Source organism: Anabrus simplex, chromosome 5 (genome assembly GCF_040414725.1).
Source record: "Anabrus simplex isolate iqAnaSimp1 chromosome 5, ASM4041472v1, whole genome shotgun sequence".
In the NCBI taxonomy this organism is placed as follows: Eukaryota; Metazoa; Arthropoda; class Insecta; order Orthoptera; family Tettigoniidae; genus Anabrus; species Anabrus simplex.
This window is the reverse complement of record NC_090269.1, coordinates 45,814,156-45,826,442: the sequence shown is the minus strand read 5'-3', so window position 1 is coordinate 45,826,442 and position 12,287 is coordinate 45,814,156. Positions and strand designations below refer to the sequence as shown.

Genomic DNA, 12,287 nt, shown 5'->3' with positions numbered 1-12,287 from the left:
ATAACACCTAGAAGTCACAACTTCTCTCGCCATGTTTACTCAATATAAAGGACTTTCCCAGGGGGGAAAAAAAAAAAAAAAGAAAAAGAAAAAAGGAGGAAAAAAAACACACACACACACACACGCACACACACACGCACACGCACACGCACACGCACACACACACACAAGTAGGAGCAAGATCTGCATACATCCAATCTCAAACTCCAAGAGATTCCCAACAAACAACAGACAACCACCAAGTAACCACAGTAACCAAGAAGAGAAACAGATAAGAAAGGAAGATAGCAACATAATCCATTAATGATGCAATAATATTTCTAACCTGTGACCTTATTTATGAACCCACACATTGGTTCACTAATTTTCCTTTTCAAGAAAATGAGTATTTCACGATCACTGAATTTAACTGAACAGCACATGAACTGCCTGTTCAGAATTTAACATCATAAGATCAGCCATCAACACAACTTTTACCATAAGCCATGCTACATTTCGATTTAGCCTCGCGGTGAACTATTTATAACTGTTACTCAGTCTGAAAATTAATATAAGCTCCATAACCTGGACAAGTTGAATTATTTTAAATAAAAGAAGTAACCATAAGAAATCACCTGCTTAATTGTAATTATCACCAAATGCTTGATTTTACAAATTTGAAATTAGGCCTACAAACTACTAACCTAAGTTGACTACATCATGAAATTAAAAATAGGAATAAACAAATACTAGTAAAAAAGAATGAATCCTTTCACATTACAAACTAGAATTTTAAAAAAGCCCATAAGGAACGATTTAGTTACCGGTAACTTAACCCTAGGACTGCCACGTAATTTCTGTGGGGCCAGGGAGAAATTCTGTAAAAAGCATAATCAAAATGAAATAGTTATAACATTGGTAATTAATAAACTAGAGGCGTATTTTTTAATATAATTACAAACAGTATAGTTGGACGGTAAATTACCATTATTGTTACATTAGGTCATTTCAAAGTCTAAAAAGCAAACACACAGATATATACAGGGTTATTCCGCTAAATTGTCCACATCAAATATCTTCTGAATCCTTTGAAGATATAGACATTCTGCTTTCAAATTCTTAAACTGTATTAAGGGACTCATAAAATACTCCCCAATTCATCTCCATCATGTAAGCAATTACCAAGAAACTGGTAGCAACTTTGTTTTTTTAAATGGAAATAAATTAATTTCACAAACGGAATCGAGTGGCAAGTTCAGAGATGTGCTTATTTTGCAAATCCAACAATACTTTTGGAAATATTAAAGGGTTCCACATGTGTAGGCATTAGACAGAAAGCGATGTGCCACTCACTGTGATGTCGGGCGCACAGTTCTCCCGCGTGACTTGCCTTGTTGATAAACACACATACCTTACCTCCAGCAGGCCCGGAGAAAGAACAGTATGACGAATAGCATTTTGGAGTTAGAAAGCTTTTGTTTCATTAACACTGAATTGGAAAGAGACAAGATAACATGGTGAAATTGTAATACTTCAAGTGCTTTGCTGTCCTCCTAATCTGATGAGTACACAGTACATGTAATGAAATCAACAACTTCAAAATCCAATGAATGGCAACATGATCATTGGAAAAATGAATGCAAAAATTAATGGAGAACATTCCTGTTGGGGTTCTTTGGTCCTCTTTAATGGGAGTACAAAAGAAGGTATTGGTAAAAAATGTCAATTTAGTTTTTTATGGAAAACTGTTTGGAGTTTCCTCTTTAATTTGATGTATGCTTCATTGATTTCAGATGACTGCAAGTATTTATGCGTTTTAAAAAATGTGTTACTGCACAAGCCATTTCTCCACATTTCAGCACTTGTTCACTTAAGACAAGATATCTTGTGAACTATTTGCTTCAGAAGGTGATCATTTATGACGATTTATAATAAACATCCCGCTGCATAAGTTGGCAACATTGGTTGCTATGAAATTTGTTCATACCTGGTGTTTATGTGGTAAGACACATGGTAGCATCCACATCTTATAAGTGGCAGTATACTTCAAGTGTGATTTCTGAGAAACTACATAGTTTTGCAAATGTTTCCCATTTTCTCATAAACTAAGGTAGAGCTCTGAAATGTTTACCTCTCATTATCAGTATTTTGGTTTTTATATGGATCTACAATGGTAGAGATACCACACATAGTTTGATCATACATATATTTTTAAATTTAAGAACTTTATTTAAAAAATCGTATATTAATATCTAATATAGGTAGAACCAAGAAAGATCAGTAAATGTATTAGTTACAAATCAATATCCTAACAAAATATCATTTTATTACCTTGGATAGTTCCAGAGAAACAAGGATGTAAATCTGTTCAATTTAACATTATCAGGATAAGCCTTTGATACTCCCCTTAAAGCCAATGTATAAGATCGATGTACTTTAGCAGCAGGTGGCGGTTGAATTGCGAATAAATTACCACTGGTATGCTAGCATACAAGGCTGTTTAGACAAAATGGTTCAGGTATTTTTTATTTTTAGGAGCATTGTTTCATTCTCCCTCTTCTGAAGCACTTCCATCACACAGAGAAATGTAAGTCGCTCAAAAAGGGGTTAAGTAAATGGTATTATTTAAGTCTCTCCCAGGTACGAACTATCTCACTTGATTTACAACACATGTTCGAATAAACTGAATAAGATGGTTTAACACAGGTGCAGATATGCTGAGAGGAGCTAAACAGCACCTATACAGGGGACTGAGTCTGTATTTCTGTGCCAAGTGAGTACCATCAGAAACGATGCCAGTATTTAAGAGATAAAATCAATCTGTTAAAAGGCTAACCAAAAGCTTTGTGTTAAGTTGATTAATAAATGAACTGACCATTTATAACTTCAGGCAACAGAACAGAACTATCTATTCTGAGAGCCTTAACACTATACAGTAGCAATGAGGTGAATTTTCAGAATATAATTTTTATCCGTTATCAGAATATTCAGAGACCAAATTTTCATAAATGGGGAAAATATACATAGTGAAACCTTGTTAGTGCATTCCTCATTAACACGTTTTACTGGTTAGCGCATTGTAAATTCGAAGTCCTGATTCTCATCGTATTACAGTAAATCTATATAAAAATACCTCACTTATTGTGTCGTGAATTTTTGCTATTACCGCTTAGTACTGTCCCCATCAAATTTGGTCATTATTAGATCATTTACTACAGGTCTACATTGAAAGTTTTATTGTTCGCCAAGAGTTGGATTTATCATTTGGGAGAGCTATGTTAGTGCACCAGACTGTTTTTTTTTTTTGATTCAGAGGGAGCGAGTACTGATCCGTCTTCGATTGTGCAGGGGTAGATCACGTGACAGACTGGTTTCCAAAGTGAGAAGTACGCGTGTACCGACCAGTGGGCGAGCCGGCGACAAACTTTCTAGAACAGTCACGACCAATTACAAGGGACACTGTGAACCAATGATCGTCTTTAGAAACGATACACCCCCTGAGCTAAAGCTATAAAACCTCGTGCTCGCATTAAATCCTTCTCTTCTTCTTTGGATTCCTATATATTCTGCACTGCGCTGCTGATGACGTACTTGCTGTTCATTGGGACCACGTGGAAACTAATTCAGCCTGGTAAACAGAAATCTACTCTGCTAACTGAGTGTAGTTGTTTACAATAAAGCTTTACGAAGTGTACTTCGAAATTAGTGGATCCAAGTTAAGTTAATTTCTCCACGAGAATATTAAACATTCTGACTGGTGTGTGCAAATTTTAATGCTTATTGTATCAGTTGCAGCTTAATATTACTGGCACGTGGCGAAGACTCAGTTCAATGGATCGTCGTGAACCTCAAGATGGATTCTTCTTCCACAAGATTCAGCGTAATTTCATCGTGGGACGTCTACTGCTATGTCTCCATGACCTGCTAAGCATGTAAGGCATTTCTGGCTGGAGAAGATGACTGATGGAAAATGCCGGAATGACGGACCTCAACCGGGAATCGAATGTCAGCTATAATTGAGTACCATTTTTAATTGTCTGATATCTTTCTCATCTATGTAAAACTAGATGATCTTTCTTCCCTAGATCGTAACTTTATTTGTTTTGCAGTAGTTTGAGTTATCTCAATTTTCAATCTCAAGGTGTCGTGGTAGTTGAGTTACTTGTGTGACTGAAATTTGAGGTCTATTAGATTTGTTGTTGTAGTCATTCTTTTGAATGAATTCTCAAATGTAGGATTTTAGCCATGTTAAAAATCACTGACCACACGATAAACTTCACTTGCTTACGTGTGATATTTGAAATATCATGATATGGAGTTGTACTTAATTTTTGTGAAGTAGTGTCGAATTGAGTGTCATCTAAGTTCACTTGCAATTCTTTAGGATCGTGTCATCTAATTTCACGACATTCAGGAGGACTGATAGACCTAATAATTCATAATAATAATAAAAAATTCAAGTAGAAAACCGGGTTAAAAATGTAATTTGTCGTGAGCTATAAAGTGACTTAGAATATTCTCATATGATAATTGAAGTGCTCTGTTCATAATTGTGCCAGGAATATTGGTGATCCTGTGGGATATTAATTGAATAATTTATCACTTGTGACTTTGGAACACAGTGTGAATTATAAATAATGTGGAGCACGTGTTGAATATATTTCATGAGTGTAGGGCATAAAAATACAGTGATTAAGGCTCATGAATGCTAGACTTGTGACTTGTTAACCCATGTGATGGTGATGATTATTGAATTCTATTAGAATCTTCAAGTTAATTTCTGAAATCTAGATGGATCTCCGTTGTTGTCTAAAGATTGTTTCAGTTAAAGTGATACCACTAATTCGATCACTAGCCACTAATTGAGTTGTTAATGTTACCGGACAAGAGTTCATCTACCGAATCTTATTGACGCGACCATGTTAAAAATAATTACATAATTCATTAAGGCAGGATTCATTGTAAATATTGTACATAAATTACGTGTTACCCTTGTGTGAATGTGATGTGTGTGTGATGTAGTTAGGAATATTTTCATGTGTCCAATTGTTCACTGTGCTTTAATCTGGTCGTGCGTTCATCACGACGACACAGATTATTTCAGCAGTGATTTGCCACCTTGATAATTTGTTTGGTAAACTTTAAGGAACAATTTGCTGAGAATAACATCAAGTAAGACTAGATTAGGATTTAATTTTCATTTAATGCTGATTTAGATGAAAGATTGTCTAGTTCATTTTCAACAAAGGCAAGCGATTTATTAATAAGTCTTCAACTAATTCATACATGGTTATAATCAATTTTTCAGTGCATTTATAATTAACTTTTTGAAGGATTTTTAACTGATTTCCAAAACTTTAAATACTGTGCAAGTAGAAATTAAATGTCTACAAACAACATAATTAATTTTTGAACCAAGGAGGTAACGAGTAATAATGATAATAATTAAATAATTAATTAATTGGTTTGACAAGTGTGTCATGATTAGAGTGAGAATTATCTAATGAAACACATCAAATTTGTGTACATGATCGTGTGATAATCAAAGTAAATGTTACCCAGATAATTTACTTAAAATTAATAATAATTAATTACGATTTTGGAGTTGACTCAGATTTCTAGTAGAGTTTCTACTGATGTCATTAGTGAGTGTTACCTACCTTAAGTAACATAATTGATAATTAGCTAACAGTGACCACATGTTAAAGTTCTAATGAATTAATGGAAAATTCCAGTTTAATTTTGTTACTGAGATAATAGACAAGATAGTTGCCAGCTAATTTTTTTTGTAAATACAATTATGAATTATAGGAGGCTCAGGTTATATTTTCATTTAACAATTTTTAAAGGCAGTAAAGGCCTAATCCTTCTGATATTATTTAATTTCAGAGCCTAACTGTTGTCTCCAAGAACAGAGATCATTTTGGTTTTTTGTAATTTTAATAATGGAGGACGAGACAGCATGAAAGCACAAATGTATTCAACTTCAGCAAGGATATTTTGTTTGTTTTAATGAATGCTTATGTTAATAAATGTCAGAATGTTGTTTTTAAATTTATTTTTATGCTTGGTCGTCACCCCTTTCCCTTAAATGCCTCTAGAAAACAGAAAGCCATGAACAAACGGTCCCCCTTGGGATCTCTCGCTCACTGGCTGGGCTTAGCTCGGCAATAAAGGGGGCAGTACAATCACATTTTTCTTAGCACTGAAAATGTTATTTGTCATCCCTTGTGAAGAAACGTGATATTTGTTGTTTGGTTTTTTCACGCCTCTCAGTGCACTTGTTATTTTATAAGCGCCAGCGGAAAAGGTTTTCATATTTGTTCTCTTGTGCTTTTCACTGCTTTTAAATACTTTCCTCTCATCTTTAGAGATGGTAGATATAGTTTACATTGTACCTGTGGATACATTACGTAAAATTCCCTCATGTCGGAAAAAATCATATCTAGTGTTGCCATATCCCTGTTGGATAGTTTTTGTTTGTATATTCAGTAGTACGATTTCTTGCTTAAGACATCCCTTTTTGTTGTCCCCTGCAAAAAGTCTTAACAAGGTTTTACTGTCTCTACATTGAATGTTACTACAATCTTGTCTCTATTAAATACTTACGATGGAGGCCATTTGGATGCCAGCTCTGCCCATAAGTCCCTGGTCAACATCCAGCCCAGACCAGGAAAGAAATCTGTGCGGTAAAGTAGTTCAGGAGCATTCTCATCTACCAGTCCCACCTTACCATTATCGTTCCATGCTGAGACACACCAAAGTGTAGGATCTCCCTTGAGCAGAGGAAACGTACCTAGGAAATACTCAAAGAAGTCTGGAGATATATCCAGGTCATCTGCAACAGACATAATTAACGTAAGTCTGTTAGAACTGAAATAAGTAGCTGATACCTTACAGAAATGTTTGACAAATGTGAATACATTTAAAAGTAAATTTAACAACAAGTTGATCTAATTTAACTATACAAATACAGAGAGTCTTCCAGGAAGACACCGTGCTTAAATGCAACCTTCGGTCTCAGAAGCGTATCTCATGCAGTCTTATCAATCCCCACAATGCTTATTTATGGAACTTGTAACACACATAAACATATAGGAGTTACATGACTCTATTAGAAGGTCATGCATACGTTGCACCATGGGGTGTGCTTTAGGATGCATGCCTTAGTAGACCACAAAAAGATCAGAGTGCACAGTAAGAAGTGGTGATATTGGAAATCTGTTTACCATCAGACTTCCAATACAGCATGGAGTCCTGCTGTGTATGACTACTGGCAACCAGTTAAAAAAAAAAAGTTTCAACTTTCCCTCCTCTTCTTCAATCTACATGTATTCAAGCCTCGATCCTTGATACTGTTTTATAATAGACTTGATAAGCTTTCAATAGGTGTAGGGGTTGTTGTAAGTTTCAGTACGATGATGAGATCAAGACAGCTTCAGGACAACTAACTAATCATAAAAAAACTTCACCAGGTAACATGACCATATGAAGGATTGACAATATACCGAAGATTTTGAAAGAACTAAGTGTATTCGAACTAGCTGACTTGTTTGCAAACATCAAACATATAGCTGGCAATTTTGTCACAAAAAACTTAACAAGTAAGTCACATGAGGCTTGCAACTTCCAACAAACTTTCGTTATGTGTCATACTTCAGAATAGGTATAATTATTTCCTCTTGTCAATGATATAAAAACACATGCTCCAGTGTGCCATAGGGTTAATTTATTAGTATTTTTCAGCATCTGGTTATGGAAATCATTCATTCCAGAGGCCATGTTTTTACAAAGTGCTACATGCTCTGGAAATGAAATAGTGTATGGCTTTTAGTGCCGGGAGTGTCCGAGGACATGTTCGGCTCGCCAGGTGCAGGTCTTTTGATTTGACGCCCGTAGGCAACCTGCACGTCCTGATGAGATGAATTGATGATAAAGACAACACATACACTTAGCCCCCGTCCCAGCGAAATTAACCAATAAAATTCCACGACCCTGCCGAGAACTGAACCCGGGGCCCCTGTGACCAAAGGCCAGCATGCTAACCATTTAGTTAGAGAGCCGGACACATGCTCTGGAACTCCCACTCCATAAAGAGTATGTTACATTCCTCTGAAGCGTGAGTACCAAAACTAAGATTTAATTCCACAATAGATAGGCTAATATGGCCAATTTGGTGATATTTAAGGAACTAGAGTATGCACTAGAGTGTTCTTATTCCAAGATGGAAGCTTCAGTGTAATTTTGTCATCTCTAATGGCACATAACCTGACATTGCAAGTGTGAAGTCTTTCTGGATTACATACATTCATTTTTACACTGGGAATTTCCCTTGCAGCAGGGGCATAATAAATGTGATATGGGCCCACCTGCAAAATAAAAATGCCAACCCCCTCAAATAAAATGTAAAAGCTTATTAAAAACTAATATAAATTTAATTATAGTAAGTGGAAGTAATGCAATATAGTCAAGTTATATAAATAAAGGGATTAAAAATAAAGAAACAGTAGCATGGATTCAGAAGTAATAGAGGAACAATATACCTCATTTTTTCCCTCCGTCAGTTAATGGAGAAACATTGGGAGAAAGGAAAGGACTTGATAGTAGTGTTCTTGGATTCAGAAAAGGCATATGACAGTGTACCAAGGAATAAAATATGGGAATGCTTGAGGAAACATAATGTTCCTGATTCATTAATAAAAAAAGTTCAGATACTGTATGAAGGTTCTGAGAGCAGTGTACAAGTGGGAGGTGGAAGATCAAAATGGTTTAAGACAAAGAGAGTTGTTCAGCAAGGCAGTTCACTTTCCCCATTACTGTTCATTACACTTATGGACACAATTATGAAAGAAATCAAGGAAGTAGAAAATGAAGATCTCAATGCTTTTGTTTTTGCTGATGACATCGCCATTTGGGAAGAGACAGAAATGGAAGTTCAGAGGAGAGTGGATTACAGGAATACAAAATTTAAAGAATTCAAGTTGACTGTGAGTTAAGAGCAAGTCAGTGGCAATGCAGATGAGCAGGATGCCCATACCTTGTAACATCATACTGGAGGAAGAGAAGGTTGAAAATATGAAAAGTTTCAATTATCTGGGTAGTGTCATATCATGTGATGGAAGAGCCAAACTAGAAGTATTAAACAGAGTAGCAAAAGGATCCAGCTTCTTCCACCAAATACAGAACCTAATCTGGGACAAGGGAGTCCCTCTAAGAGCTAAACAGACAATGTATAAAACCTATCTCCCACCAATCATGGCGTATAGTCTGGAGACCCGTGTCATAAACAAGAGACAAGTGAGTCAAATGCAAGCATGTGAAATGAAGTTCCTTAGGTCAGCTCTACAAAAAACCAGGAGAGAGAGTCAAGAATGAATATGTAAGGAGAGGCCTGCAGGTGAACTTGACCATGGAGGAAAGGATAGGTACTGTGTGATTGAAGTGGTTAGCCCACGTGAATGCACCCAACTTGAACTCCACACCAGTATCTGGAGAAGGAGGTGCCTGGAAGAAGACCTATTGGATGGCCTATTGAATTACAAACAAGTATATCAAGTTATCACTCATCAAAAGAAGAAAAAACAAGAAGCTTTTATACTTCAGGACATAAGCATCTCTACATCTTTAAAAGTATGTCTCTCTCTATTAGGAGATAGAATGTCTTTGTAGATGCTAAAGCTTCTTTTGACATCCACAGAAACCAGTGGGGCAAACCTTGTATTCACTTAGAATGGCAACTCTTACAGATGCAGCAAATTCCCCAATGTTTGGATTCTTCTGAAGACTAGACTCACGTTTGTCTTTGGCAAAGCCATCTAAACTGCTCCCTCACGGAAGGCAAATAGCCTATTGTTTCTACTTTTCCAGACCTTGTACTTTGAATCGTTTAATAACTGTAGTCAGGTACTTGTAACTATGGACACAATATAGTTCTGTCTGCAAATTATGTATTTTCTCCAGAAACAGAAGTTGCTGTGCCTTGGAAATTGCACCGTCAGCTGGATCCAAAGAAAGCACAAACTCTCTCATTTTGTCAAAATTCTCACACAATATAGCAGCACACTCAATGCACGATCCCCAGCGATTAATGATCGGGAATTTTGTTAGGGGCAGGCCAGTGGTTTTCCTGTAGCCAACAACATGACTCTGAGCTTATAGTAGGATCTTCTTCAGGGCAGAGATGAATTGATTTGCGATGTCGTACTCGTTCTTTATGGATTCACAAAGGGCATGAACCAAGCATGTCACATGCTTCAACTAAAGAAATAAAGGTTTAAATTGCTTAACAGCTGAAAACATGTATGAAGCTTGGGCCATAACCACAAGAAGAAGGTTTTCCAAACTCTCTACCAGTAGGCCAGAGTTTTTGGCAGAAGTCCATAATTGATTGCGTTACTGTACTGGTATTGGCTTTCTGCAGCTCATACATTTTTAACAACATGGGCTTAATGTTCTCCCCTGCTAAGGGAAAAACTAAAATGTTCAAAACATATCGTTCCATTGAGTCTATGGTTTCATCCACAATGATTCACACATCACAATCAGACACTTTCACCTTGATTCTTCGTATCATTTCTTGGTAAACAGGCTCCATATAGTTTTTTCTTAAAGTACTCTCATCGGGCATTGACATCTTTGTGTATATTTCAAGAAATCCCTTGAAGGCTGTATGGTTCACCTTATTGAGTGGAATTCCTGCTTGTGTAAGAGCTGCACACAAATCAATGTTTAATTTCTTCAAATTTTGGCTTTTTGAAGTACTCTGTTGAAATGCATTTCATAATAGAGGTTGCGCGATTTGTTTGCTTGAAGAGTCTTATTCATTTGATGCAATCTCGCTCGGTTTTTTCATCTAACAAAATTTTTGAATCACATCGCAAAACAATTCCATCAGTGTCTATGAAATCTTGTTTGAATTCCTGAGCCAGAGCAATAAATGGGGCACTGGACACCTCTGGCATGATGAAACTTAGTAGTACACTCGTTTAGTAATGTAACGAAGTGCTAACACCAGTACACTTGCTAACTCAATGCGACTACCACACAACTCACTCTTGCATTCACTCGCTCACTTGTTGTCCACAGTCTCTTATAACATAGCGACAGTTACCAGAATGTTCTCATTCATGCTAGAACTGCAGTCTCAGCGATTTCTAGTAGCTTCGAGCAGAACCCAGTCTCAATTCTCGGAACTACACGGGTGCGGTTGCTGATATCTCTGCGTCACTAGCCTCCGCCTCCATGCGAACAGATTACATCTCTCACAGTAACAAACTCACATTCACAAACAGCAGACTACCGATTCTGGTGGGATGGAATCACTCATTGTCAATTGCATTATTGCGGGTTGTCCAACTCATTGGCTGAATGGTCAGCATACTGGCCTTAGGTTCAGAGGGTTCTGGGTTCGATGCCCAGCCAGGACGGGGATTTTAACCATAATTGGTTAATTCCAATGGCTTGGGGGCTGTGTATGTGTGGCGTTTTCAGCATTAGGAATCATCCTAGGTAGGGCCCTCATCTTCACAGACATGCAGGTCGCCTAATAGGCCGTCTACGAGAAAAAGACCCGCACCAGGCCTCTTCGGGGGCCATACGCCATTATGCATTATATATTATTGCGGGTTACATTATAGCGGTAAAGTGAGAGAAAGAGGTTTTGTTGAACACACAATTATTTTCCCTTGTTGCAGGCGTGCTTTCAACTCCCGCGCAGTGTTTACCGAAACAGGTAGGCTTACTATTCGCACGTACACAGCAAGCTGAGGAGATGTTAAATGAAAGTTAAATATTTTATATTGATTAGAAATCTTATAGAGTAAACTGGAATTAAACTTAAAATAAAAAAGGGGGAGAAAGGGGATTACGGGCATGGCTGGGGGAAAAAGGGATAAAGGCCCAAAAAACAAGAGAAAAAGGTGCGTGAAAAATGCCTCTTTTCGCAACTAGAAACAAAATTTCACACTGTGATATCTTTCTGAACAGCTTTAATTTACCCTAACAAAAAAGGTGCACACCTAAAAATCCTAACCCTGGTGATGAGCATGTTGCAGTGCTGCGTGAGATGTACTATGCTGTGTTACACTCATTACAATAAACTGCAGCTGGGTGCAACCAAGTGGGAATTCCTCTACTTACAAATTGTATAATGAAAAGAAAAACGAAACTCTTTCGACTTAGTCTACAAAACCACCCTCATAATTTCCGTGCAGTGACATTAAGCTATGATGACTGCTGGACAGATCATAAGCTCCTTTTTTGCTGGTTAAGAATCTCAATCTGTTGTAAACCAAAAAGATCCATCCATA

General features: G+C 37.0%; 1 protein-coding gene across 3 annotated transcripts in view; it reads right to left on the bottom strand.

Moving 5' to 3' along the window:
* Mgat1 (alpha-1,3-mannosyl-glycoprotein 2-beta-N-acetylglucosaminyltransferase) overlaps positions 1 to 12,287 on the bottom strand; it is a 167,263-nt gene that overhangs the window by 62,355 nt on the left and 92,621 nt on the right. For all 3 annotated transcript variants that reach the window (XM_067146872.2, XM_067146873.2, XM_067146874.2), the window contains exon 7: positions 6,589 to 6,817. In XM_067146872.2, coding sequence (XP_067002973.2) covers positions 6,589 to 6,817 — 229 coding nt within the window. The remainder of the gene's footprint in view (positions 1 to 6,588; positions 6,818 to 12,287) is intronic.